The 25,637-nt window shown below is 46.3% G+C and overlaps 1 protein-coding gene across 2 annotated transcripts in view; it reads left to right on the forward strand.

Annotated features, from left to right (window-relative positions):
* LOC144503037 (vasoactive intestinal polypeptide receptor-like) overlaps nt 1-24,978 on the forward strand; it is a 79,075-nt gene extending 54,097 nt beyond the window's left edge. Inside the window, exons 9-15 of one of the 2 annotated variants that reach the window (XM_078227550.1) lie at nt 1,362-1,428; nt 2,699-2,790; nt 5,302-5,431; nt 9,618-9,659; nt 13,750-13,796; nt 15,857-15,875; nt 24,882-24,978. In XM_078227550.1, the coding sequence (XP_078083676.1) occupies nt 1,362-1,428; nt 2,699-2,790; nt 5,302-5,431; nt 9,618-9,659; nt 13,750-13,796; nt 15,857-15,875; nt 24,882-24,905 (421 nt within the window). In that variant the 3' untranslated portion in view covers nt 24,906-24,978. Of the gene's footprint in view, nt 1-1,361; nt 1,429-2,698; nt 2,791-5,301; nt 5,432-9,617; nt 9,660-13,749; nt 14,491-15,856; nt 15,876-24,881 lie in introns of those variants that run through there. The other variant, XM_078227542.1, reaches the window with a different exon arrangement.
* The last annotated feature ends 659 nt before the right edge of the window (nt 24,979-25,637 follow it).

A 25,637-nucleotide genomic window follows, 5' to 3' on the forward strand; every position in this document is an offset into this window, starting at 1 on the left:
GGGGACTAGTTAGGGTAAATGCATGGGTTTATGGGGATAGGGCCTGGGTGGGATTGTGGTCGGTGCAGGCTTGATGGGCCGAATGGCCTCCTTCTGCACTGTAGGAATCTATTATTCTATTAATCATCCTTTACCTTTCTGGTGTTGGGACTCTTTTCTATAGAAAATGGAAGGCTGAGGAGTGACTTGAATTTCGGGTGCTGCAATTGATGCAGCAAGAATTGTTTCACGTTGTGAAGGAATTTAAAATCAGAGGCCAATAATGTAAGATAGTCATAAATAAATCCACCAGGACATTCAGGAGAAACACCTTTACCCAGAGAGTGCTTAGAATGTGGAACTCACTGCTCAGGGGAATAGTTATGGTGGATAGGATAAGGAGAAGCTTGATAAACATGTGAGGAAGAGAGGAATAGATGGACATGTTGATAGAGTTAAATGAGGTAAGGCGATTGAAGGCTGAGATGGAGCATAAATGCCCAGCATAGACCAGTTGGGCCAAATGTCCTGTTTCCGTGCTGCAGATTCAATATAACCTGAGGGAAGAGACAGGCAGTCCAGTCACTTCTACGTTCCCACAGTGACTTATACAATTCATGAGGTGAATAACCTGGCCCATGTTGAGTTAGCTCACTTCAAGCAGCTTAAGTTAAAGTTTATTTATTAGTCACAGGTAAGGCTTACATTAACACTGCAATGAAGTTGCTGTCAAAATTCCCTAGTTGCCACACTCCGGCGCCTGTTCGGGTACACTGAGGGAGAATTTAGCACAGCCAATGCACCTAACCCGCACGCTTTTCAGACTGTGGGAGGAAACCGGAGCACCCGGAGGAAACCCACGCAGACATGGGGAGGACGTGCAAACTCCACACGGACAGTGACCCAAGCCGGGAATCGAACCCGGGTCCCTGGCGCTGTGAGGCAGCAGTGCTAACCACTGTGCCACTGTGCCTACTTACTAAGGTAAATAGCGTGTTGGCCTTTGTTGCAAAGGGGTTGGGGTACAGGGATAAAGAAGTCTTGCGACAATTGTGGATTTGGGCGTGGCATGCAGAGAAAGGCCAATGTCAGAGAGTTTTGTGCGTGGCATGGATGGAAAGAAGATGTATTCAACTTGACTCAATAGCATTTGAGAGGCATCTGGACAGGTACATGAATAGGAAGGAAATAGAGAGATATGGACTGAGTAAGGGCAGAAGGTTTTTTTTTAGTTTAGTTGGGGCATCATGATCAGCACGGGCTTGAAGGGTCTGTTCCTGTGCTGTACTTTTCTTTGTTCTTAGCTCAATAGCATCAGGTGTGCATTGCTGCTGCGTTTCTGCCCTTTTAGTCTAACTATTGGATCATCCTTTACCTTTCAGATGTTGGCAGAGTATTGAGTCTCCGTATTGGTGGATCATTCGTGCCCCCATTCTCATCTCCATTCTGGTAAGGAAGCACCATTTTCTAATGGGAATTTTAACTCTTGTATCCAAGTCCTTGGGAAGGCAGGGAAGCCTGGGCCCCTTAACTTCCCACTGGCCAGCTGTTCTCCTGAGATAGGCTTCACTGGGACCTGCAAGGATAGAGTGGTGAGGCAGACAAGCTGCACGGGGTGAGGGGTGGAGAGTGGGAAGGAGAGGAGATGTGGCAGTGGTCCAAATCTTTCCTTTGGTGGAACTAAGACGAAGGGTCCCTCCTGTTCCCCCAGGCCTCGGAAAGGTCATTTGGTTTGATTTATTATTGTCACATGTATTGGGAAAAGTATTGCTTCTTGCGTTCTATACATACCGTCCTCCACTTTCACCAAGTTTCCATCTGGTTGGAAGAGTTAAAATATCCCCCTTTAACTCACGTACCAAGTGATGTTAATCTTCTTGCCAGCCTTAATGCCCAGGATAAGTCTCCTTATGCTCGCAGGAGGAGAGATTGAATCAGCTTTCTCCTCTCTGTCCATTAATGTGGAGTTGGTGAATCTCAGGGAATATATCTTAGATTTGATTTGATTTATTATTGTCACATGTATTGGGATACAGTGAAAAGTATTGTTTCTTGCGCGCTATACAGACAAATCACACTGTTCATAGAGAAGGAAAGGAGAGAGTGCAGAATGTAGTGTTACAGTCATAGCTAGGGTGTAGAGAAAGATCAACTTCGTGCGAGGTAGGTCCCTTCAAAAGTCTGCCAGCAGCAGGGAAGAAGCTGTTCTTGAGTCGGTTGGTACGTGACCTCAGACTTGTATCACTAAGGGGCCTCAGTTAACTCGACGGGTTCTTGATCAACATCTAGGACTGAGATGAGATATTTCTTCATTCAGAGGGTTGTGAATCTTCAGAATTCTCTCTCCCAGAGGGTTGTAGGAGCTCCATCGCTGAATATAGTTAAGACTGTGGGATAGACAATATAGTTAAGACTTTGGGATAGACGGTCTCTTAGGGAATTGAAGGATCTGAACAGACAGACTGGGAATAGAGGGATACAAACGGATGGTCTAGTTAGGAACACATGATCAGTGCAGGCTTGGAGGGCCGAAGGGCCTGTTCCTGTGCTGTATTGTTCTTTGTTCTTCTTTGATATGGATAGAGGGTGGGAAAATGGAGTTGAGGCCCAGGATCAGCTATGATCATGTGAATGGCAGAGCAGACTCAATGAGCTGTATGACCTCCTCATGCTCCGATTTCCTGTGTACTTTAATTCTAACCTCATTTTCCCTCTTCAGGTGAATTTCATTCTCTTTATCTGTATCATTCGAATTCTGGTCCAGAAACTCCATTCACCAGATGTCGGACTGAATGATTCCAGCCAGTACTCGTAAGTGTTCCTTTAAATAGTCCATCGTGTTCAGTCGCAGGGTAATAAACAGCATCCATCCGTCATCATTGATTAGACTTGCTCTTGTCCATTCAATCTCGACTGTAATTTATGCTGTAATTTGTTGGAATTGGGAGTTGATATCGCTGCAAGGGCAACCAGCCACCTGAGACCCCAGACACACTGCACAAATTCAACAAAGATCCTTAGACAGCACCTTCCAAACTTATGACCACTTCCATCTAGAAGGACGAGGGCAGCAGGTACATGGGAACACCACCACCTGCAAGTTCCCCTGCAAGCCACTCGCCATCCCGACTTGGAAATATATCACCATTCCTTCACTGTCGCTGGGTCAAAATCCTGGAATTCCCTCCCTAGCAGCACTGTGGTTGTACCTACGCCACGTGCACTGCAGTGTTTCAAGAAGCATGGAGTGGCACAGTGGTTAGCCTCACAGCGCCAGGGACCTGGATTCGATTCCCGGCTTGGGTCACTGTCTGTGCGGAGTCTGCACGTTCTCCCCGTGTCTGTGCGGGTTTCCTCCGGGTGTTCCGGTTTCCTCCCACAGTTCAAAGATGTGCGGGTTAGGTGGATTGGCCACGTTAAATTGCCCCTTAGTGTCAGGGGGACTAGCTAGGGTAAATGCATGGGGTTACGTGAATAGGGCCTGGGTGGGATTGTGGTTGGTGCTGCCTCGATGGGCTGAATGGCCTCCTTCTGTATTGTTGGGATTCTATGAAGGCATTCACATTTTGAAAGGCTTTTTCCATTGGTAGGATGGTCAGGAACTAAAGTTAATGCACAAAGAACTGGGATTATTCTCCAGTCCTGCCTGCAGTGTCGCCCGCCTGCAGCTTTCCCGCCTGCGTGGGGCAACATCAATGGGAATTCCCATTGACAGCGGCAGGACCAGGGAATCCCACCGCTCGCAAACAATGCGCCACCTCCCGTTAGCTTGCAGTTTAAGAGCCGTGGGGTTATGCTGCAACTGTACAGGACCTTGGTGAGACCACATTTGGAATATTGTGTGCAGTTCTGGTCACCTCACTATAAGAAGGATGTGGAAGCGCTGGAAAGAGTGCAGAGGAGATTTACCAGGATGCTGCCTGGTTTGGAGGGTAGGTCTTATGAGGAAAGGTTGAGGGAGCTAGGGCTGTTCTCTCTGGAGCGGAGGAGGCTGAGGGGAGACTTAATAGAGGTTTATAAAATGATGAAGGGGATAGATAGAGTGAACGTTCAAAGACTATTTCCTCGGGTGGATGGAGCTATTACAAGGGGGCATAACTATAGGGTTCGTGGTGGGAGATATAGGAAGGATATCAGAGGTAGGTTCTTTACGCAGAGAGTGGTTGGGGTGTGGAATGGACTGCCTGCAGTGATAGTGGAGTCAGACACTTTAGGAACATTTAAGCGGTTATTGGATAGGCACATGGAGCACACCAGGATGATAGGGAGTGGGATAGCTGGATCTTGGTTTCAGATAAAGCTCGGCACAACATCGTGGGCCGAAGGGCCTGTTCTGTGCTTTACTGTTCTATGGCAGGAAACAAGCAGCTGGAAGGCCAGAGAATCTCGTCCTATGATTTTAAGATGGATTATTTTAAGAGAGAAAAAGAGACTTTACAAAAATGAAAATTTAAGAAGATACATCCTTTTAGATTTCCCATTTTTTAAATGTGCAACAATGAACGTGATGTGGAGATGTCGGTGCTGGCCTGGGGTGGACGAGATGAGAGATCTCACGACACCAGGTTATAGTCCAACAGGTTTGTTTGAAATCACAAGCTTTCGGAGCACTGTTCCTTCGTCAGGTGAAGTGGAGCGAGGTGTGCAGGCGCGGAATATATAGGCGGAGTGGTGATAGCCCAACATTTGAGTGTTATATATTCCTGCACACCTCGCTTCTTCCCACACTCCAAAGATGTGCGGGTTAGGTTGATTGGCCATGATGAATTAACCCTCGTGTCAGGGGATTAGCAAGGTAAATATGAGGGTTATGGAAATAAGGCCTGAATGGGATTGTTGTCGGTGCAAACTCGACGGGCCGAATGGCCTCCCTCTGCACTACAGGGATTCTGTGAAAAGTATTGATTCTTACATACTATACAGAAAAAGCATACCATTCATAGAGAAAGAAAGGAGAGAGTGCAGAATGTACTGTTCCAGTCATAGCTAGGGTGTAGAGAAAGATCAACTTAATGCAAGGTAAGTCCATTCAGAAGTCTGACAGCAGCAGGGAAGAAGCTGTTCTTGAGTCGGTTGGTACGTGTCCACAGACTTTTGTATCTTTTTCCCAATGGAAGAAGGTGGAAGAGAGAATGTCCGGGGTGCGTGGGGTCCTTAATTATGCTGGCTGCCTTTCCGAGGCACTGGGAAGTGTAGACGGAGTCAATGGATGGGAGGCTGGTTTGAGTGATGGACTGGGCTTCGTTCACGACCCTTTGAAGTTTCTTGCAGTCTTGATAGCCTTCTCCAGCTGACAGATAACTTCTTTTTCCCTTCAACCAGGAGACTGACAAAGTCGACTCTTCTGCTGATTCCTCTGTTTGGAGTCAATTATATTGTCTTCGCATTTTTCCCGGATAACTTTGAAGTGAAAGTCAAGCTGGTTTTTGATCTCGTCCTTGGATCTTTTCAGGTAAGAATTCCTCGCCACCCACGATTTCATAAACTAAACTTGGTTGTTTGTATCCGAGCGCCCATTCACACATCACCCCCCCTGATCATTGGGCTACAACCCTCAGCACCTCTACAGCAAATTCCTCATCCTTCAGATCCCTCCATCACCCTATCCCTCCCTATCTTTGTAACGCCCTCCACCCCATCGAGAATATTTTTAAATTCTTCCAAGAGATGTGGACGTCGTTGGCAAGGCCAGCACCTGTTGCCCATCCCTAATTGCCCTTGCACTGAGAGACTTGCTAGGGGAACTGTGCATCCCTTCAACTCTGACCTCCTGACCCTCTTCCTTTGCAGCAACACTGGTGGCCGTGCCTTTACCTGCCTAGCTCCCGGGCTCTGCAATTTCCTCCCCAAACCTCTTCTCCTCCCGTCGAGACACTATTTAAAGCCCACTTCTTTGACCAAGTATTTGATTACCTGCATCTGCAGCTTGAGATGCTTCACTACATTGAAGGCACTTTGTAAATGCAAGTTGTTGTTGTCTACCAAAATCGAGCTTCCGTGGGTAGATTTCATTGGTCGCTCGGTGGAAACGAATTCCCAAAGACAACAAGAAAGGAACAATAAATGTCAGCATTGCAAACTACACCAGGGAAAAATAATATAGTATATTATATATACATCATATGTGCTCTAAGCAGCAAAACATTTGCAGTGAAATTAGAATCTTTACTGTAACACTATTTCTTTAATTCCACATCTCATGCCATTCCATCTTTCTTGTGCCCTCCCTCTCGAGATAAACCTTTCTTAATCCTTTTTTCCCTCTAATCCCCATTCCACTCTTTTTTCCAGTGCCATTTGTGAGGTGCCAGATCAGATACACCAAGGTATATTATGAAGTTAGCCCAGACCCTAACCTTTGCATTTGATTTTAGCATTAGTGTGAGCTTAAAGCGTTATTATCACTCCAGGTGTGATTCTATTGACCCCACTAAGAATCATAGAATTCCCACAGTGCAGAAGGAGGCCATTTGGCCCATCGGGTCTGCACCGACCACAATCCCAGGCCCTATCCCCCTGACACTAAGGGGCAATTTAGCATTGGCAATGAGCCTACCCCGCACATCTTTGGATAGTGGGAGGAAACCGGAGCATTGGGAGGAAACCCACACAGACACGGGAGAACATGCAAACTCCACACAGTGACCCGAGGCCGGAATTGAACCCGAATCCCTGGCGCTGTGAGGTGGTAGTGCTAACCACTATGCTGCCGTGCCACCCTAAAAGGAAGCTTTTATTAAAACAAACTTTATTTCACAACACAGTTAAAGTATAATAAAAAGAATTGGCATGAATTTTTACCAACTGAAATAGTTAAGCATGACCAGGTATAATTCTTAATTGCTAGCTATTTCCATTAGTTCCAATTTAAGCAGTATCCCCATAGACATAAATTCCTCTTCAGAATCAGTTAAAAAGACACACAGGCTTACATGGGTTGCTAGTCTTCCAGCCTTTTAACACCTCTGGACGGAGATAGAGAGAGTCACTTGTCTTCTCAAGCAACAGAACTCCAGAGAGAGAAGGGGAGAAAGCACCTCTTGCCCTCTGGAGAGAGAGATACCTATTTTCTAGCAGGTCCCAGACTTCAATGCCCAGAAAGAGAGAGAGAGGAAAAGAGCTACTGCTCTGATCAAATTTAAAAAGCAACTGCCGGCTTTTTCTGTCTGTAAGCCTAGTGTTAAGACATGAAGTAGTAACTTTGAGAAGTAACGCCAAATCCCCCAAAGAGGGATACTTCACCTCGTAATCTGTTAAAAGTGTGTGGGAAGGTGTGAACTCTCCTTCAATAATGTTTAGTGATTAACTAACAGAAATACCTGACACTCACTTTAAGATGAACACCTGACAATTTATTTATTTAACTAACCGGGAACTTTAACTGAGCAAGTAACATACCGAATAAAATAAGATTCTATTGGAATGCTAGTCAAATAAATACAATATGTATTCATCAACCAAAAAAGGTAGTAATAGAATTTAGTCATTCTCAAAAATAAAGTACAACCAGGTTTTGTGTCTTTCGGAATCTTCTGGAGTTTCTCGGTTGATTTCTCTGACTGTGAGTTCTTTTTGATTTGGTCCCTCTCACTGGTTAGGTGGTGTGTTCTCTTAAGATATATATAAAGCTGGCAGGGCGGAGAGCTGCTCCCTCCCTCTCAAGACCTGAGAGATGGCAGTTGCTAACTCCCTGTTTCTCCCCCATGCACTGTCTTTTATACCTGCGATGACCTATCAATTTTCCAACAATAGGATTGGTCTGCTGTTGTCAACAACATCAAATTCAAATCTTGTAGGTTCTTGGTAGCTGAGTGCCTGCTTTAAATTGATTGGGCAAAATTCAAACACGAACAGGTTGCCTTGTCAAGACGACTGCTTGACTTTTTAATACAGATGTTTCAGTCTGGGACTCTGGATGTACTTTGCATTCTAAACCTCCAAGCTCTAAAACAAAACACTGGCTTTTAAAGGGACCATGTAATGTTTTTCCCCTCTAGATTTTTTTTTGCATTCTTTACATCTTTGCAAACTCAACTTTGCAACATTTTAACTTTCACATGACAATCAACCTAACTAAACCCGACTCTGAAACCCCAGGGGACAAATTTAAGAATAACAAAAAATACATTTAGCATAGATTAAACCAAACACTCCAAGAATTAGGAGCAATTATCTTTTGGCAGGCTCAGACAATTTGGCACTGTTAGCAGAGCTGTCTTATAAACGCAGCCTTCGCCAGAAACATGATTAAAAAATACATTTCTTAAGGGCCCAGTATTGTCACACATCCTATCCCCCCCCTTCCAGATCTCCCACCTCATGCCTGCTCCTCTACGTTGACCCCGACCCTCCAATGTCATTTTCCCCCTGCCCTCTCCCATGCCGCCCCCTCTCCCCACTACCCCATCCCTCTCTTGTCAAGTGCCTTACATTTGGTGAGGTTGTTACGCAAAACCCTTTTTTGTTTCTGCACCTCCCTGGTCAGTCAGAGAGTTTAAAGCTGTAACATTTGGGTACTGAGTATAGCCAGGTACTGCCCATCGAATAAACCCACCAGCGGGCGCACCCTTTAAACTGACCAATCAAGGTAGTCGACATAGATAAAACTGCAGTTGCATATGGAGAGAAATCTAACTTTTTCATCTTTACCCCTCTGATCTTTAGTCCACAGGTCTTATGAGGGAGTTTATGGTTATGTCAAACACGCAGTTAAAATTGAATTGACCTGCTAAAATCTTCGAGGCCGTTATTGATACAGCTGCATCAGTTGTTTGGTGGCACGGCGGTTAGCACTGCTGCCTCTCAGCGCCAGGGACCCGGGTTTGATTCCCGGCGTGGGTCGCTGTCTGTGCGGAGTCTGCACGTTCTCCCCGTGTCTGCGTGGGTTTCCTCCGGGTGCTCCGGTTTCCTCCCACAGTCCGAAAGATGTGTGGGTTAGGTGCATTGGCTGTGCTAAATTCCCCCTCAGTGTCCCCGAACAGGCGCCGCAGTGTGGTGACTAGGGGATTTTCACAGTGACTTCAATGAAGTTATAGAGTCATAGAGGTTTACAGCATGGAAACAGGCCCTTCGGCCCAACTTGTCCATGCCGCTCTTTTTTTAACCACTAAGCTCTTCCCAATTGCCCGCATTTGGCCCAGAAACCTCTATACCCATCTTACCCATGTAACTGTCTAAATGCTTTTTAAAAGAGAAAATTGTGCCCGCTTCAACTAATACCTCTGGCAGCTCGTTCCAGGCACTCACCACCCTCTGTGTGAAATAATTGCCCCTCTGGACACTTTTGTATCTCTCCCCTCTCACCTTAAACCTATGCCCTCTAGTTTTAGACTCCCCTACCTTTGGGAAAAGATATTGACTATCTAGCTGATCTGTGCCCCTCATTATTTAATAGACCTCCATAAATCTTAAGCCTCCTAAGCTCCAGGGAAAAAGCTTACAGTAGGCTCACACTAACGCTGCAGTGTTAATGTGAGCCTACTTGTGACACTAATAAATAAACTGAAACTTGCTAAATCATGCGTCTTCATTATCAGCATGTGATAGACTCATGATGTTGAGTAGTGGATTGTACCTTGCTCAAACAGTGAAACACGGCCCTTGCAATAACATTGGATTCCTCTTGTTCTTTTCAACAGGGTTTCATTGTTGCTGTGCTGTACTGTTTCCTGAATGGAGAGGTAAGAGAAACAATGGCAGTTGTATATATACATGTATGTATATATACACGTATGTGTACTGGTTGGTTAGTTCAGTTGGCTGAACAGTTAGCTCGTAATGCAAAGCGACGCCAACAGTGTGTGTTCAATTTTTTGTAAAGTTTATTTATTAGTCACATGTAGGCTTACATTAACACCGCAATGGAGTTGGGCGGCACGGTAGCACAGTGGTTAGCACTGCTGCTTCACAGCTCCAAGGACCTGGGTTTGATTCCCGGCTTGGGTCACTGTCTGTGTGGAGTTTGCACATTCTCCTCGTGTCTGCGTGGGTTTCCTCCGGGTGCTCCGGTTTCCTCCCACAGTCCAAAGAGCAGCGGGTTGGGTTGATTGGCCATGCTAAAACTGCCCCTAAGTGTCCTGGGATGCGTAGATTAGAGGGATTAGCGGGTAAAATATGTAGGGATGGGGGTAGGGCCTGGTTGGGATTGTGGTCGGTGCAGACTCGATGGGCCGAATGGCCTCTTTCTGTACTGCAGGGTTTCTATGATTTCTATGAAGTTACTGTGAAAATCCCCTAGTCGCCACACTTCGGCGCCTGTTTGGGTACACTAAGGGTCAATTTAGCACGGCCAATGCACCTAACCAGCACATCATTGGAGTGTGGGAGGAAACCGGAGCACCCGGAGGAAACCCACGCAGACACGGTGAGAATGTGCAAACTCCACACAGACAGTGACCCAAGCCGGTAATCGAACCCGGGACCCTGGCGCTGTGAGGCAGCAGTGCTAACCAATGTGCCACCGAGCCATCCCGCACTGGTTATTCATGAATTCCCATACTGGTTGAGGTTATACATCAAGGTCCCTTCTCAACCTTGCCCCTCGCCTGAGGTGTGGTGATCCTCCGGTTAAATCACTACCAGTCAGCTCTCCCCCTCAAAAGGGGAGAGCAGCCTATGGTCCTCTATGGAACTCTGGCGACCTGGAGTACTTTGTGCAGTTTTGGTGTCCTTATCTGAGGAAGAATGTCCTTGCTTATAGACGGAGCATAGCAAAGGTTTACCGGGATGATTCCTGGGATGACAGGTCTGTTATATGAGGAGAGACTAAGTCGGTTAGGATTATATTCACTGGAGTTTAGAAGAGTGATAGGGGTTCTCGTAGAAACTTTAAAATTCTAACAGGGTTAGACAGGGTAGATTCAGAAAGAATGTTCCCAATGGTGGGGGAGTCCAGAACTAGGGGTCATAGTTTGAGGATAAGGGGTAAACCTTTTAGAATTGAGGTGAGGAGAAGTTTCTTCACCCAGAGGGTGGTGAATGTGTGGAATTCACTCCCACAGAAAGTAGTTGAGGCCAAAACGTTGACTGATTTCAAGAAAAAATTAGATATAGCTCTTGGGGCTAAAGCGATCAAGGGATATGGGAGGGAAGTGAGGATCAGGATATTGAATTTGATGATCAGCCATGATCAAAATTAATGGCGGAGCAGGCTCAAAGGGTCGAATGGCCTACTCCTGCTTCTAGTTTCTTTGTTTCCATGGCCGGGCCTAAGGCCTTGGAAAGCGCCCAGCCTACCTGGAAAATCCAGCCTTTTGTTTCACTCCCTCTGGGCAACTATGTCCTTCCTTGGGTAAGTTTCAAGATATTAAGATATTGAGCAGATTAGGTTTGTACTCATTGGAGTTTAGGAGGCTGAGGGGTGATCTTATAGAGGCATATAAGATAATGAAGGGGCTGGATAGGGTAGAAGTGGAGAGATTCTTTCCACTTAGAAAGGAAACCAGAACTAGAGGGCACAGCCTCAAAACAAAGGGGGGTCAGTTTAGGACAGAGTTGAGGAGGAACTTCTTCTCTCTGAGGGTGGTGAATCTCTGGAATTCTCTGCCCACTGAAGTGGTGGAGGCTACCTCGTTGAATATGTTTAAGTCACGGATAGATGGATTCCTGATCGGTAAGGGAATTGGGGGTTATAGGGAGCAGGCGGGTAAGTGGAACTGATCCACTTCAGATCAGCCACGATCTTATTGAATGGCGGGGCAGGCTCGAGGGGCTAGATAACCTACTCCTGCTCCTATTTCATATGTTCTTATGTTTATGTTCTTATATTCTTTGAACAAGAATCTTTATACTCAAAGATGACCCTATGAAGATGAAGAGTCTATTGTATGCTATCTTATAGGTGTGTAAGTGAATAGTAATTAGTATTTGTGCTTTTTCTGTATTCCTGGTTTGAATATATTTTAAAATTTAAATTTAAAGTTTTTTAAAAGATTGAAGTTCATTTATTATTGTCACAAGTAGTCTTACATTAACACTGCAATGAAGTTACTGTGAAATTCCCCTCGTCGTCACACTCCGGTGCCTGTTCGGGTACACTGAGGGAGAATTTAGCACCTAACCAGCACGTCTTTCGGACTGTGGGAGGAAACCGGAGCACCCAGAGGAAACCCACGCAGACACGGGGAGAATGTGCAAACTCCACACAGACAGTGACCCAAGCCAGGAATCGAACCCGGGACCCTGGCGCTGTGAGGCAGCAGTGCTAACCACTGTGCCACCGCGCCGCCACCATGCCACCTCTTTATATTTTAAGTTTGTAAATCTGTGCAGGCTGTACTTGCTAAAAGAAAGGCTTGCATTTATATAGCACCTTTCACAAATACCAGGTGTCTCAAAGTACTTCGACCATGATGTTATGCCATTCTGACCTGATATGATAATCCTTAACTCCACTTTCCCACCTTATCCCCATAACCCTTACTGATTAAAAATCTGTCTATCCCAGCCTAGAACATACTGAACGACCCAGCCCCTACAACCCTCTGCAGTAAAGTGGTTCAAGAAGGCAGCTCACCTTCTGAAGGGCAACTAAGGAAGGGCAATAAATGCTGGATTAGCCAGCAACGCCCACATCCTGTTCAAAAAGAAATTTCACAGATTCTCTACCCTCTGAGAGAAGATATTCCTCCTCATCTCTGTGTGAAATGGGCGACCCCTTACTCTTTTTTTTGTCTTACAACCAATTTAATATTTCTGAAATGTGGTTACTATTGTCACGTCAGAAAAGTGGCAGCCTATTTGTGCACAGCAAGATCCCACAACTGGCACTGTGATGATGAGCAAATTACAGAATAAATGTTTAAGTTTATTTATTAGTCACAAGTAGGCTTACATTAACACTGCAATGAAGTTACTGTGAAAATCCCCTAGTCGCCACACTCCGGCGCCTGTCCGGGTACACTGAGGGGGAATTTAGCATGGCCAATGCACCTAATCAGCACGTCTTTCGGACTGTGGGAGGAAACCGGAGCACCCAGAGTAAACCCACGCAGACACAGGGAGAACGTGCAGACTCCGCACAGACAGTGACCCAAGCCGGGAATCAAACCCATGTTCCTGGTGCTGTGAGGGAGCAGTGCTAACCACTGTGTCACCGTGCCAACCCTTATTTGTTGAAGTAGGTCTTGAACTCCCAGCCATCTAAATGCAGTGGCAAGAGGTGCTAACGACTCAGCCAAATCCTACTCTAGTAGAACTGATAGCAATAGAGATTTGCTCAGGAAGAGGTCATCAAGAGATACAGAGAAAAGGGGGTGACAGAGAATTGAGCTGCGCATCTCCTGTGATCACGGTGGCACAGTAGTTAGCACTGCTGCCTCACAGCGCCAGGGACCCGGGTTCAATTCCGACCTCGGATCACTGTCTGTGCGGAGTCTGCACGTTCTCCCCATGTCTGTGTGGGTTTCCTCCAGGTGCTCCGGTTTCTTCCCACAGTCCGAAAGATGTGCGGGTTAGGTGGATTGGCCATGCTAAATTGCCCCTTAGTCCCCCTGACACTATCTAGGGTAAATGCATGGGGTTATGGGGATAGGGCCTGGGTGGAATTGTGGTCGGTGCAGACTCGATGGGTCGAATGGCCTCCTTCTGCACTGTAGGGATTCTATGGTCTAATTAAATGGCAGAACAGTTTTGAAAGATCTGGAGTTCTGAATGATTGACTCAAATTCCTTCAAACTGCCTGGGGAAGAAGAGTCATTCCAGTCGAAGGAAATGGCTGCAATCTGAATTGTCCCGTTTGCTGATTTGTGTCGTTGTTCTACCCACCTATAGGTTCAGTCCGAACTGAAGAGGAAATGGAGACGATGGCACGTTGAGAGGTACGTGGGAGGAGACCCGAAGTACCACCATCCCTCCCTGGGCAGCAATGGCACCAATTGCAGCACACAGATCTCGATGCTCACCAAGTCCAGTCCCAAGACCCAATCGTCAAGCTTTCACGCGGAGTCTTCCAACGCGTAACGCCAGGCACCTCACCTGGAGGGGAGGGGGGTGCTGTTGAACATTTTAAGTCCAACACATCCCGAGAAGGAATTTCTTTCAAAAGAAAAAAAAACACAACGCTAAATTGATTTGTAAGCCAATGTTCCTGGGGAAAAAGAAGCAAACATTCCCAAATATTTCCTGTCTACGAATTTCCAGGCTGGAAAGGTTGGGGCACGCATCTTCAGATGGGTCAAGATTAGCAAACCAATGCCAATAGGTATCAATGATTGACTGACTGATGAATTATTGTGCACCTGCCTGGGACCTAATGGCTGGAATTCCCTTGCTTACACCTCTCTACTGCGCTTTCTCTCTTTAAGACACTCCTTAAAACCTACCTCTGACCAAGCTTGTAGTCATGTGACCTAATGTCTCCTTATATGGCTTGGTGTTGTATTTTACTTGATGATGCCCACGTGAAGTGTTCTGAGACCTTTTATTATGCGGGAAGGCACCATGTAAATATAAGTTATATATGAAGCGGGTTTAAGATGCCAGTCATTGAAACAAGGTCCCAGTTTTGTTCTGTGAGATGTCTTTCTATTTGAGTCGGGATCTGTTTTCTCCACACATTATCGCTGGTACCAGGACGTGTGACATTGGGAGGCGCAGACTGAAGGTGGGCTCATTTCTAATCCGGATAATCCTTCCACAATCTCTGGTTGTGGGTTTGGTATCGATTTTCACTCAAATTCAACAACAGTAGTAAAACATAGAAACTAGAAGCAGAAGGAGGCCATTCGGCCCTTCGAGCCTGCTCCGCCATTCATTCTGATCATGGCTGATCATCGAATTCAATATCCTGATCCCCTCCTTCCTCCCATATCCCTGGATCCCTTTAGCCCTAAGAGCTATGTCTAATTTATTTTCAAAATCACACAATGTTTTGGCCTCAACTAATTCTGTGTTTCACCCTCTGGGTGAAGACATTTCTCCTCACCTCAGTCCTAAAATGTTTACCCCTTATCCTCAAACTATGACCCTGAGTTCTAAACTCCTCCAAAAAAGTGTGGGAGGGGCAGTAGGGGGGTGTGTTCCCTTAACGCTTCTACCTAATTTACAGTGGTAATATTGTTTAAAGTTTATTTATTAGTGTCACAAGTAGGCTTACATTAACACTGCAATGAAGTTACTGTGAAAATCCCCCAGTCGCCACACTCCGGTGCCTGTTCGGGTACACTGAGGGAGAATTTAACATGGCCAATCCACCCTAACCAGCACGTCTTTCAGACTGTGGGAGGAAACTGGAGCACCCGGAGTAAACCCACGCAGACACGGGGAGAATGTGCAGACTCCGCACAGACAGTGACCTGAGCCGGGAATTGAACCCGGGTCCCTGGCGCTGTGAGGCAGCAGTGCTAACCACTGTGCCACCGTTGGTGATTTTCAATAACGTTTCTGATCCTTTCAGGGGATGTGGGCGTCGCTGACTAGGTCAATATTTGTTGCCCATTTCTAATTGCCCTTGAGAAGGGGCTGCTTGCGTCAGCTCCGTCCGCTCTGGGCTTTGTGCTGAGGTACAAATCAGACTGATGGGATGAGAGTCTTCGGCGTAGATTTTCTGGTCCCGCCCAACGTGGAAATCGCCGCAGCCAGGGCGGACAATTTGACAGACCATTGAAACGTCCATTGATCTCGGCGGGAATTTCCGGTCTCGGGACGGACGGGGAACGGAAAATCCCGCCTTACCTTTGATATGGAAATGGGTTTGGGAAATCGCAAAAGGAAAATGCTGCAGATGCTGGAGAACGGAAAATCGAAAACGCTGGGGATTCTCAGCAGATCATGCAGCATCTGTGAGGGAAGCAGCAAAGTTAACGTTTCGGCTTGTTTCATTCCAGTTCTGACGGAAGGCCATCAACCTGAAATGTTCAATCTGCTTTTACCTCCACAGTTGCTGTCGGACCCACTGGGTATGTCCTGTATTTCCTATCTCTGCTTGAGAAGCCATAATGAAAGACAGCGAGACAGAGGTTAGATCAGTGAGACTGCATAGAATACCTGCAGTGCAGAAGGAGGCCATTCGGCCAATCGAGTCTGCACCAACCCTCTGACAGAGAATCCCACCCAGGCCCTATTCCCATAACCCCATGCATTTACCCTAGCTAGTCCCCCCCCCCCTGACACTAAGGGTCAATTTTAACACGGCCAATCCACCTAACTCGCACATCTTTCGGACTGTGGGAAGAAACCAGAGCACCCGGAGGAAATCCATGCAGACACGGGGAGAACGTGCAAACCCCACACAGACAGTGACCCCAAGCTGGGAATTGAACCCAGGTCCCTGGCGCTGTGAGGCAGCTGTGCTAACCATTGTGCCACCGTGCTGCCCATGGGACACTAAGGGTCAATTTAGCAAAGCCAATCCACCTAACTTTCACATCTTCGGACTGTGGGAGGAAACCGGAGCATCCGGAGGAAACCCATGCAGTCATGGGGAGAACGTGCAAACTCCACACAGACAGTGACCCCAAGCCAGGAATCGAACCCGGGTCCCTGGCGCTGTGAGGCAGCAGTGCTAACCACTGTGCCACCAACTTCGGGAATGAAAAGTTAAAACACAGAATTGTTACGGCGCATAGGAAGGTCATTTGACCCATCGTGGTGGCACAGGCTCTCCAAATGGGCATCATGACTCAGTGCCATTCCCCTGCCTATTCCCTGTAACCCTGGTACATTGCTTCTATTCCCATTGTATTTCCATGATTAATTGCCCAGACCCTCTCTATAGGATCAACACCAGCTTTAGTTACTCTTTCTCCTATTCAAACACTTACTCTCTCTTCTATTACCAGCTATCTTCCTCCCCTACTCTGATTTCTGCCTCTTTATTAAAGTTGTTGGGTAAACCATTCGACCTAAAGGCTGACAAGTCCCCAGGACCAGATGACCTGCCTCCTAAGGTCTTACGAGGGATATAAGTTCATAAGATATAGGAGCAGAATTAGGCCATTCGGCCCATCAAACCCACTCCGCCATTCAATCATGGCTGATATGCTCCTCATCCCCATTTTCCTGCCTTCTCCCCATAACCCTTCAACCCATTACCGATTAAAAATCTGTCTAACTCTTCCTTGAATTTACTCACTGTCCCGGCATCCACCGCACTTTGGGGTAGTGAATTCCACAGGTTCACAACCCTTTGGGAGAAGTAGTTTCTCTGTTTTAAATTTGCTGCCCCTTATCCTATGACAGATGTCCCCGGAAGGGTAGGGGGTTTTAGTTCAGTCGGGCAGCATGGTCGGTGCAGGCTTGGAGGGCCGAAGGGCCTGTTCCTGTGCTGTAATTTTCTTTCATCTTTAAAAGAAGTGGTGGCACAAAGATAGATAGAAACATAGAAAACTACAGCACAAAACAGGCCCTTCAGCCCCACAAGTTGTGCTGAACATATCCCTACCTTCTAGGCCTACCTATAACCCTCCATCCTATTAAGTCCCATGTACTCATCCAGGAGTCTCTTAAAAGACCCTATTGAGTTTGCCTCCACCACCACTGACGGCAGCCGATTCCACTCGCCCACCACCCTCTGTGTGAAAAACTTCCCCCTAACATTTCCCCTGTACCTACCCCCCAGCACCTTAAACCTGTGTCCTCTCGTAGCAGCCATTTCCACCCTGGGAAAAAGCCTCTGAGAGTCCACCCGATCTATGCCTCTCAACATCTTATATACCTCTATTAGGTCTCCTCTCATCCTACGTCTCTCCAAGGAGAAAAGACTGAGCTCCCTCAGCCTATCCTCATAAGGCATGCCACTCAATCCAGGCAACATCCTTGTAAATCTCTTCTGCACCCTTACAATCTTTTCCACATCCTTCCTGTAATGAGGCGACCAGAACTGAGCACAGTACTCCAAGTGGGGTCTGACGATGCATTGTTACAATCTACTAAAATTTCTTAGATCCTGGAAGAGTCCTAGTGGATTGGAAAAGGAGTAATGTCGCACCTTCAAGAAAGGAGGAAACTATAGATCAGTTAGCCGCACACCCGCCACAGAGAAAGTGCTAGAATCCATCATTAAGGAGGTCATATTCAATGTGTCCTTGTGAATGGGAAATCACACTTAACTTACCTGGTAAAGCTTTTTGATGAGGTATCATCCAAGGTGGATAGAGGGGAACCGGTAGATGTGGTGTTTTTATATTTCCAAAAGGCATTTAATAAGGTTACTGTACAAAATAAGGGCACATGGTGTAGGGATAGCATATTGGCACGGATAAAAGATTGAATAAAAGCAAATTACTGCGGATGCTGGAAATCTGAAACCAAAAGAGAAAATGCTGGAAAATCTCAGCAGGTCTGGCAGCATCTGTACAAAGCTTTGACAAAGGGTCATCTGGACTCGAAACGTCAGCTCTTTTCTCTCCTTACAGATGCTGCCAAACCTGCTGAGATTTTCCAGCATTTTCTCTTTTGGATAAAGTATTGGTTAACTAACAGGAAGCACAGAGTAGGGATAATTAGTGAGGTGCCACAAGAATCAGTGCTGGGCCCTCAACTATTTACAATCGATATTAATGACTTGGATAAAGGGACTGGTGGATAAATAAGCTGATGACACCAAGAGAGATCAGAAAGTCAGAGGTAGAGAGTGTGCAAAGCGATACAGACAAGTGAAGTGAGTGGACAAAAAACTGGCAGATAGAATATAACATGGAAAATGTAAACTTGTCCAGTTTGCAGGAAGAATAGTTGACTATTTAAGTGGAGAGAGACTGCAGACCTCTGGTGCAGAGGGATCTGGGTGTCCTGGTGCATGAGTCACAAAACGTTGGTATACAGGTACAGCATGTGATTAGGAAGGTAAATGGACTGTTGTCCGTTATTAGATTAGAAATGGAATATAAACTTGGGGTCGTTTTTCCACAGTTGTACAGGGCCTTAGTGAGACCACAGCGAGAAAACTGTGCACAGTGTCTTCTTATTTGAAAAGCAGTTTTAATTGCTTTAGAAGCAGTGCAGAGAAGGTTTACTTGACTCATTCCTGGGATGAGGGGCTTATCTTATGAAGAAAGGTTGAACTGTTTGGGCCTATAGCCATCGGAGATTTAAAGAATGAGAGGTGGCCTTAAAATTGTAGAATCCCGACAGTACAGAAGGAGACCATTCGGCCCATCAAGTCTGTACCGACCACAATTCCACCCAGGCCCTAACCCCATAACCCCACCCCCACCCCCCCCCCTTGAAAGAGAAAATGCTGGAAAATCTCAGCAGGTCTGGCAGCAACTTTGACAAAGGGTCATCTGGACTGGAAACGTCAGCTCTTTTCTCTCCTTTCAGATGCTGCCAGACCTGCTGAGATTTTCCAGCATTTTCTCTTTTGGTTTCAGATTCCAGCATCCGCAGTAATTTGCTTTTACCCCACACATTTACCCTGCTAATCCCCCTGACACTAAGGGTCAATTCTAGCATAGCCAATCAACCTAACCCGCACATCTTTGGACTGTGGGAGGAAACCGGAGCACCCGGAGGAAACCCGCACAGACACGGGGAGAACGTGCAGACTCCACACAGACAGTGACCCAAGCCGGGAATCAAACCCGGGTTCCAGTGAGGCAGCAGTGCTTAACCATTGAAACATGTAGGATCCTGAAGGAACTTGCTGGGGTGAGTACCGGGAGGATATTTCTTCTTGTGAGGTGGAGTAGACATAGACTCGGAGACGTAGTTCAAGAATAAGAGGTCTACCTTTCAATGAGATAAGGAGAATTATTTTCTCTCCGAGAGTCATCCGAGCATGTAATTCTCTCCCCCACAAAGTAGTGGAAGCTGTGTCTTTAAATTTATTCGAGGCTGAGTTAGATTTTCATTGAGGGTTATGGGGGGTGGGGGCTGGGGGGGGGGAGACAGGAAAATGGAGCTGAAGCCAAGACCAGACCAGCCATGATCCTACCGAATGGTGAAGCAGGGACTCCCAAGTCCCGTGTTCCTATGTCCTACTCCCACTGTTGACTTCTGTGGCTCAGTGGGTAGCACTCTTGCCTCACAGTCCGTAGGTTGTGGGTTCAAGTCCCACTCCAGAGCCTTGCTGACCTAATCTCAGCTAGCTCTGCAGTGCAGTACTGAGAGAGTGCCGCACTGCCAGTTGTCTTAGTTTAATGCCTTTCAGGTAAGGTGTAAAAGTTGGATCACTTCTGTGTGCCCCCTCATGTGGAGATGCTGGCGATGGACTGGGGTGGACACAGTAAGAAGTCTTACAACACCGGGTTAAAGTCCAATAGGTTTATTTGGAATCACGAGCTTTCGAAATGCTGCTCCTTCATTGGTGAGTGATTCCAGCTCCGAAAGCTCGTGATTCCAAATAAACCTATTGGATTTTAACCTGGTGTTGTGAGACTTCTTACTGTGCCCCCTCATGTGGGAGTTAAAGATCCCATGGCACTATTTGAAGGAAGTGTGCGTGACCTATCCTTGCTGCCCTGTCGAATATTTACCAGCTTGCTGTTTGTGAGAGCTTTCTGTGTGCGCATAGCTGCCATTTAACAGGGAAGCTGGTCTTTAAATGTGGATCTTTTGTTCTTTATAATGGAGCAATGCAAGATGTAGCCCATCCCTTGTCTTGTGCTGGCATCGAGCAAAGCTCTGTGCTGCAATACTTCTGATGTGGAGATGCCGGTGTTGGACTGGGGTAAACACAGTAAGAAGTCTCACAACACCAGGTTAAAGTCCAACAGGTTTATTTGATAGCAAAAGCCACTGGCCTTCGGAATAGGCTGTCCATTCATCAGGTGGGTGGGAGTTCTGATTACAAACAGGGCACAAAGACACAAACTCAATTTACATGAATAATGATTGGAATGTGAGTCTTTACAGCTAATCAAGTCTTAAAGGTGCAGACAATGTGAGTGGAGGGAGCATTAAGCACAGATTAAAGAGATGTGTATTGTCTCCAGACAGGACAGCTAGTGAGATTTTCCCCATCCAGGCAGGTTGTGGGGGTTACAGATAGTGTGACATGAACCCAATATCCCAGTTGAGGCCGTCCTCATGTGTGCGGAACCTGGCTATCAGTCTCTGCTCAGCGACTCTGTGCTGTCGTGTGTCATGAAGGCTGCCTTGGAGAACGCTTACCCAAATATCAGAGGCTGAATGCCCGTGACCGCTGAAGTGTTCCCCAACAGGAAGAGGACAGTCTTGCCTGGTGATTGTCGAGCGGTGTTCATTCATCCGTTGTCGTAGTGTCTGCATGGTTTCCCCAATGTACCATGCCTCGGGACATCCTTTCCTGCAGTGTATCAGGTAGACAACGTTGGCCGAGTTGCAAGAGTAGGTACCATGTACCTGGTGGATGGTGCTCTCGCGTGAGATGATGGCGTCCGTGTCGATGATCCAGCATGTCTTGTAGAGGTTGCTGTGGCAGGGTTGTGTGGTGTTGTGGTCACTGTTCTCCTGAAGGCTGGGTAGTTTGCTGCGGACAATATGGTCTGTTTGAGGTTGTGCAGTTGTTTGAAGGCAAGAAGTGGGGATGGCCTTGGCGAGATGTTCGTCTTCATCAATGACATGTTGAAGGCTCCGGAGGAGATGTCGTAGCTTCTCCGCTCCGGGGAAGTACTGGACGACGAAGGGTACTCTGTCCACTGTGTCCTGTGTGTCTTCTGAGGAGGTCGGTGCGGTTTTTCGCTGTGGCGCGTCAGAACTGTCGATCGATGAGTCGAGCGCTATATCCTGTTCTTATGAACATATTTAATGACCCAGCCCCTACAACCCTATGTGGTAAAGAATTCCACAGATTCAGTGCCCTCAGAGAAGACATTCCTCCTCAACTCTGTCTGAAAGGCGACCCCTTACTCTGAGATAATGCCCTCTGGTCCCTAGACTCTCCCACAAACTAGGGCAAACAACCTCAGCATCTACCCTGAGAATCCTGTATGTCTCAAGAAGGTCACCTCTCATTCTTCTAAATTCCAATGAGTACAGGCCCAACCCACTCAACCTCTCCTCATAAGAAAATCCTTCCATATGCAATACTTCAAACATCAAGAATACAGGGTGACCAATGGATGCAGTCCTCTCGTCATGAGGTCAGAGTTATTACAGAGCAGGAATTCTAATTTGGGCCAACGTCAGATATTGTAGTTGAGTGGGCTGGAGATCCGCAAAGAATCTGAGGTTGGAAACGCTTCTCACTGGCAGTGAGTGCCAGGAGTAGGCAAGTGTTCCCAATCCCGCGATAGACATCTCTTACCTCAGTGACCGTGACAATGTTCCAAAGGTCCCTTCGATATCACCACAGGGTAGCAGAATCAGTTTGTTTTCTTCATTCTTTCATGGGATGTGGGCGCCTATTTGTTGTCCATCGCTAATTGCCCTTAAACTGAGTGGCTTGGCCAGGCCATTTCAGAGGGCAGGTTGAACCCGGGTATGAAGGGATTTTCTTATGAGGAGAGGTTGAGTGGTTTGGGCCTGTACTCGTTGGAGTTTAGAAGAATGAGAGGCGACCTTCTTGAGACATATAGGATTCTCAGGGTAGATGCTGAGGTTGTTTGCCCTTGTTTGTGGGAGAGTCTAGGATCAGAGGGCATCATCTCAGAGTAAGGGGTCACATTACAGATAGAGATGAGGAGGAATTTCTTCTCTGAGGGCACTGAATCTGTGGAATTCTTTACCACAGAGGGCTGTAGCGGCTGGACCATTAAGTATGTTCAAGGCTGAGATAGACAGATTTTTAATCAGTAAGGAAATCAAGGGTTATGGGGAAAGCGGAGTTGAGGATCATCACATCAGATCACTCATGGCCCAATTGAATGGTGGAGAAGACTCAATGGGCCGAATGGCCTACTTCTGCTCCTATGTCTTTTGGTTTTATGATCTAATACAGGGGTCTCCAAACTTTTCAGTACGAGGGCCACATCGTATATTTTACACATTTTCGGGGGGTCAAAGGAAAAAAATTAGTTTTATAAATGAAATGGTGATGATAAAGCCCATAAGATCGAATGAAATTCACTGTTGAAACAACAGGTTTCAGAACGCAAGACATATCCACATATTTTCCGCACAATGCTTGTTGATGGATAATGCAATGCAGAAACATGGGCTTTGAGAATCCACCAACCTCACAAGCTTTTGTGATTTGTCCAGCCAAACCTTTCTTCACCCCCAGACATCTTCTTTCCTCCATCAATTGTCACGCATTGCAGTTTATTCCACTCCAGGTTATATTCTAACACAGTTTTTTGCAATTCTTTGAAGATGTCTTCTCCAGTTACTGTGCTGTGCATGCTATGCACTGATGCTAATTGTTGTGTCACATTAAATTCACTGTCGACGCCACGGATGAATACTAGGAGTTGTGATGTGTCACACACATCAGTCGATTCATCAAGTGCGAGAGAATACAACTGAAATATTTCTTGCTTTGTCTGCAATTTGATGAAATATATTGCTTCCTATATCCTCAATTCTACGAGCAACAGAATTTGGCGCAAGACTGATGATTTTGAATAGATTTGCTTTTTCTGGGCATAACTCTTCCACTGCTTCCATTATACACTCTTTGATGAGATCTCCATCGGTGAATGGCTTTCCTCTTTTAGCCAACACATAAGCTAGTTTGTAACTGGCTCTGGTTAAAGCTTCATTTTCAGTTATCTTCTGCGTAAAAAAAGCTTGTTGGGAAAGCAACCTGCGTTGCATTGATTCAAATTTTTCCGAATGCTGTGTTCCTGTGAATTGGGAATAACTTGGTTCATGTTTGGTCTCATAGTGCTGACGTACATTGTACTCCTTCAAAACTGCAAGTTTCGTTGCATATGCCACACAAGGCTTTATCACCTGCTTGTACAAAGAAGTACTTTACACCCCATTCTTCATTAAACAGGCGGCACTCACTGTCCACTTTTCTTTTCTTTTTTCCTTCCATAACTGAATTGGTCTGAATTGCCGCCATCATTGTCATTGTTCTCGCTCATTTCAGACAGATGGAATTTACGGATTGGATAAAGCAGCTGTCACTCAGTCAATGCAGAGCGGCAATTGGATAACAGATGTCTCAATTGCTGATTCGTTTAATGAACTGTCAGTCACAGGACGGCAGCTCTGATTGGACAATAGGCCGGTAAAGAGGGCGGGGATTCCCATGGGTCCATCAGACACCGCGCGGAGCGGCAGCAAATGTCTGGCCTGTGGCTTCCGTCCCCGCGTCCGGATCCTGAGTCAGCGGTGGGGTTCCGGAAGCGGGAGTGTTTTCGGCAGCGGGAATCCCATCCCGCCCCACTGGCTGCGGGCCAGATGTGGCCCGCGGGCTGTAGTTTGGAGACCCCTGATCTAATAGTTAAGAGTCACCCACATTGCCGTGGCGCTGGAGTCACATATAGGCCAGACTAGGGAAGGAAATCTGCCGTCCTTACCTGAAGGACATTAGTGAACCAGATGGGTTTTTCCAGCAACTGGGGATAGTGTCACAGTCACCAGTACTTAGTCCAGCTTTCAATTTAATCAGAAGTTGAATGTAAAAGTGAATGTAAAAAATAAATGATTCAGAGGAATGGATGTGGGTGTAAGAAGAGTCAATATCCACTCTGAAATGTTTTGGCACACTAACTAGATGCTGCCTTTGATCAGTCTATGTGTAACAGTGGAAGTACCATGGCTGTAGATTCACTCTGTTGTAAATAAGCATCAATGTATATGGGTGTATATAACTGCAATTTTGATTGTCTATTGACACATCTAATTGTCATATCAATTTGCACTGAATGTTCTTGGCGTGCTGATGGCTGGTTGTAAATACCAATGTAGCGTTCCTTGTGTAAAATCTGTGCATTATTGCAGATTGAGATTTGGTTGGAGATTGCTGGAGTTACATACCAGCAACAGTTTACTACTTCTTCAGGATTCTGTTGGCAACATAGCCTCAACTTAAAATAGGATATTGTCGGAATGATAATGCCTTCAAATCAGCCGAGTGTCAATGCCCGCAGGTACAGATGGACATGATTTGTTGACTCAACATGGTGACCCACAACAAAACCAGGGCGTCCCTTCACAACGGCAGCGGAATGTAAACGCCGTGATGCTCTGCGTGTTTGATCAAACGCCGCCACAAACAGGACTGAGGTCCTGCCCGCCTTTTGATTCGCGTGCAATGCCATTATCAAACTGAATCATCGCTCTTTCGGAAATACTGCAACCGACTCCCGCTGAATGATCAGAATCTTTCCCTGTCCGGGCTGCCCTGTCGAAGGAAGATCCCAAACCTCGTGGCTGACTTTTCGAAAGGACATTGCTGAAATATCGCAGCAAACTCCCAATTTCCCAACAATTTTGGAAATTGTTCCATGAGTTTAAATCTTGTTGTGTTGCAAAGTGAATTGGTGAATGTCAATTTTTATGTGTTCAAACCACTTGAAGAATACAATGGGAGGAGGGATTAAACACTCTGCTAGTGCATCTTCATAACCTTTAAATCTTTCCTGTAATGTCTGAACTAAGTGAGGGGTTATGGGTTTTAACAAAAAGAAAAGATGTGGTTTGCACACGGAGATTCAAAATAACAACAACAGATTTATTCTAAGAGCTCTGGCCTGTACACAGAACAAACTGAAAGTATAACAGCGGCCTGTGCAACACCCTAACGACATCACCATCACATCATTGATCAGCTCTTAAAGCAACCCGCAACCCTTTTAAATATATAACATCTCGGGAGTGCCCCAAGCAATTCACATGTATCTGTG

Source organism: Mustelus asterias, chromosome 2 (assembly GCF_964213995.1).
Source record: "Mustelus asterias chromosome 2, sMusAst1.hap1.1, whole genome shotgun sequence".
In the NCBI taxonomy this organism is placed as follows: Eukaryota; Metazoa; Chordata; class Chondrichthyes; order Carcharhiniformes; family Triakidae; genus Mustelus; species Mustelus asterias.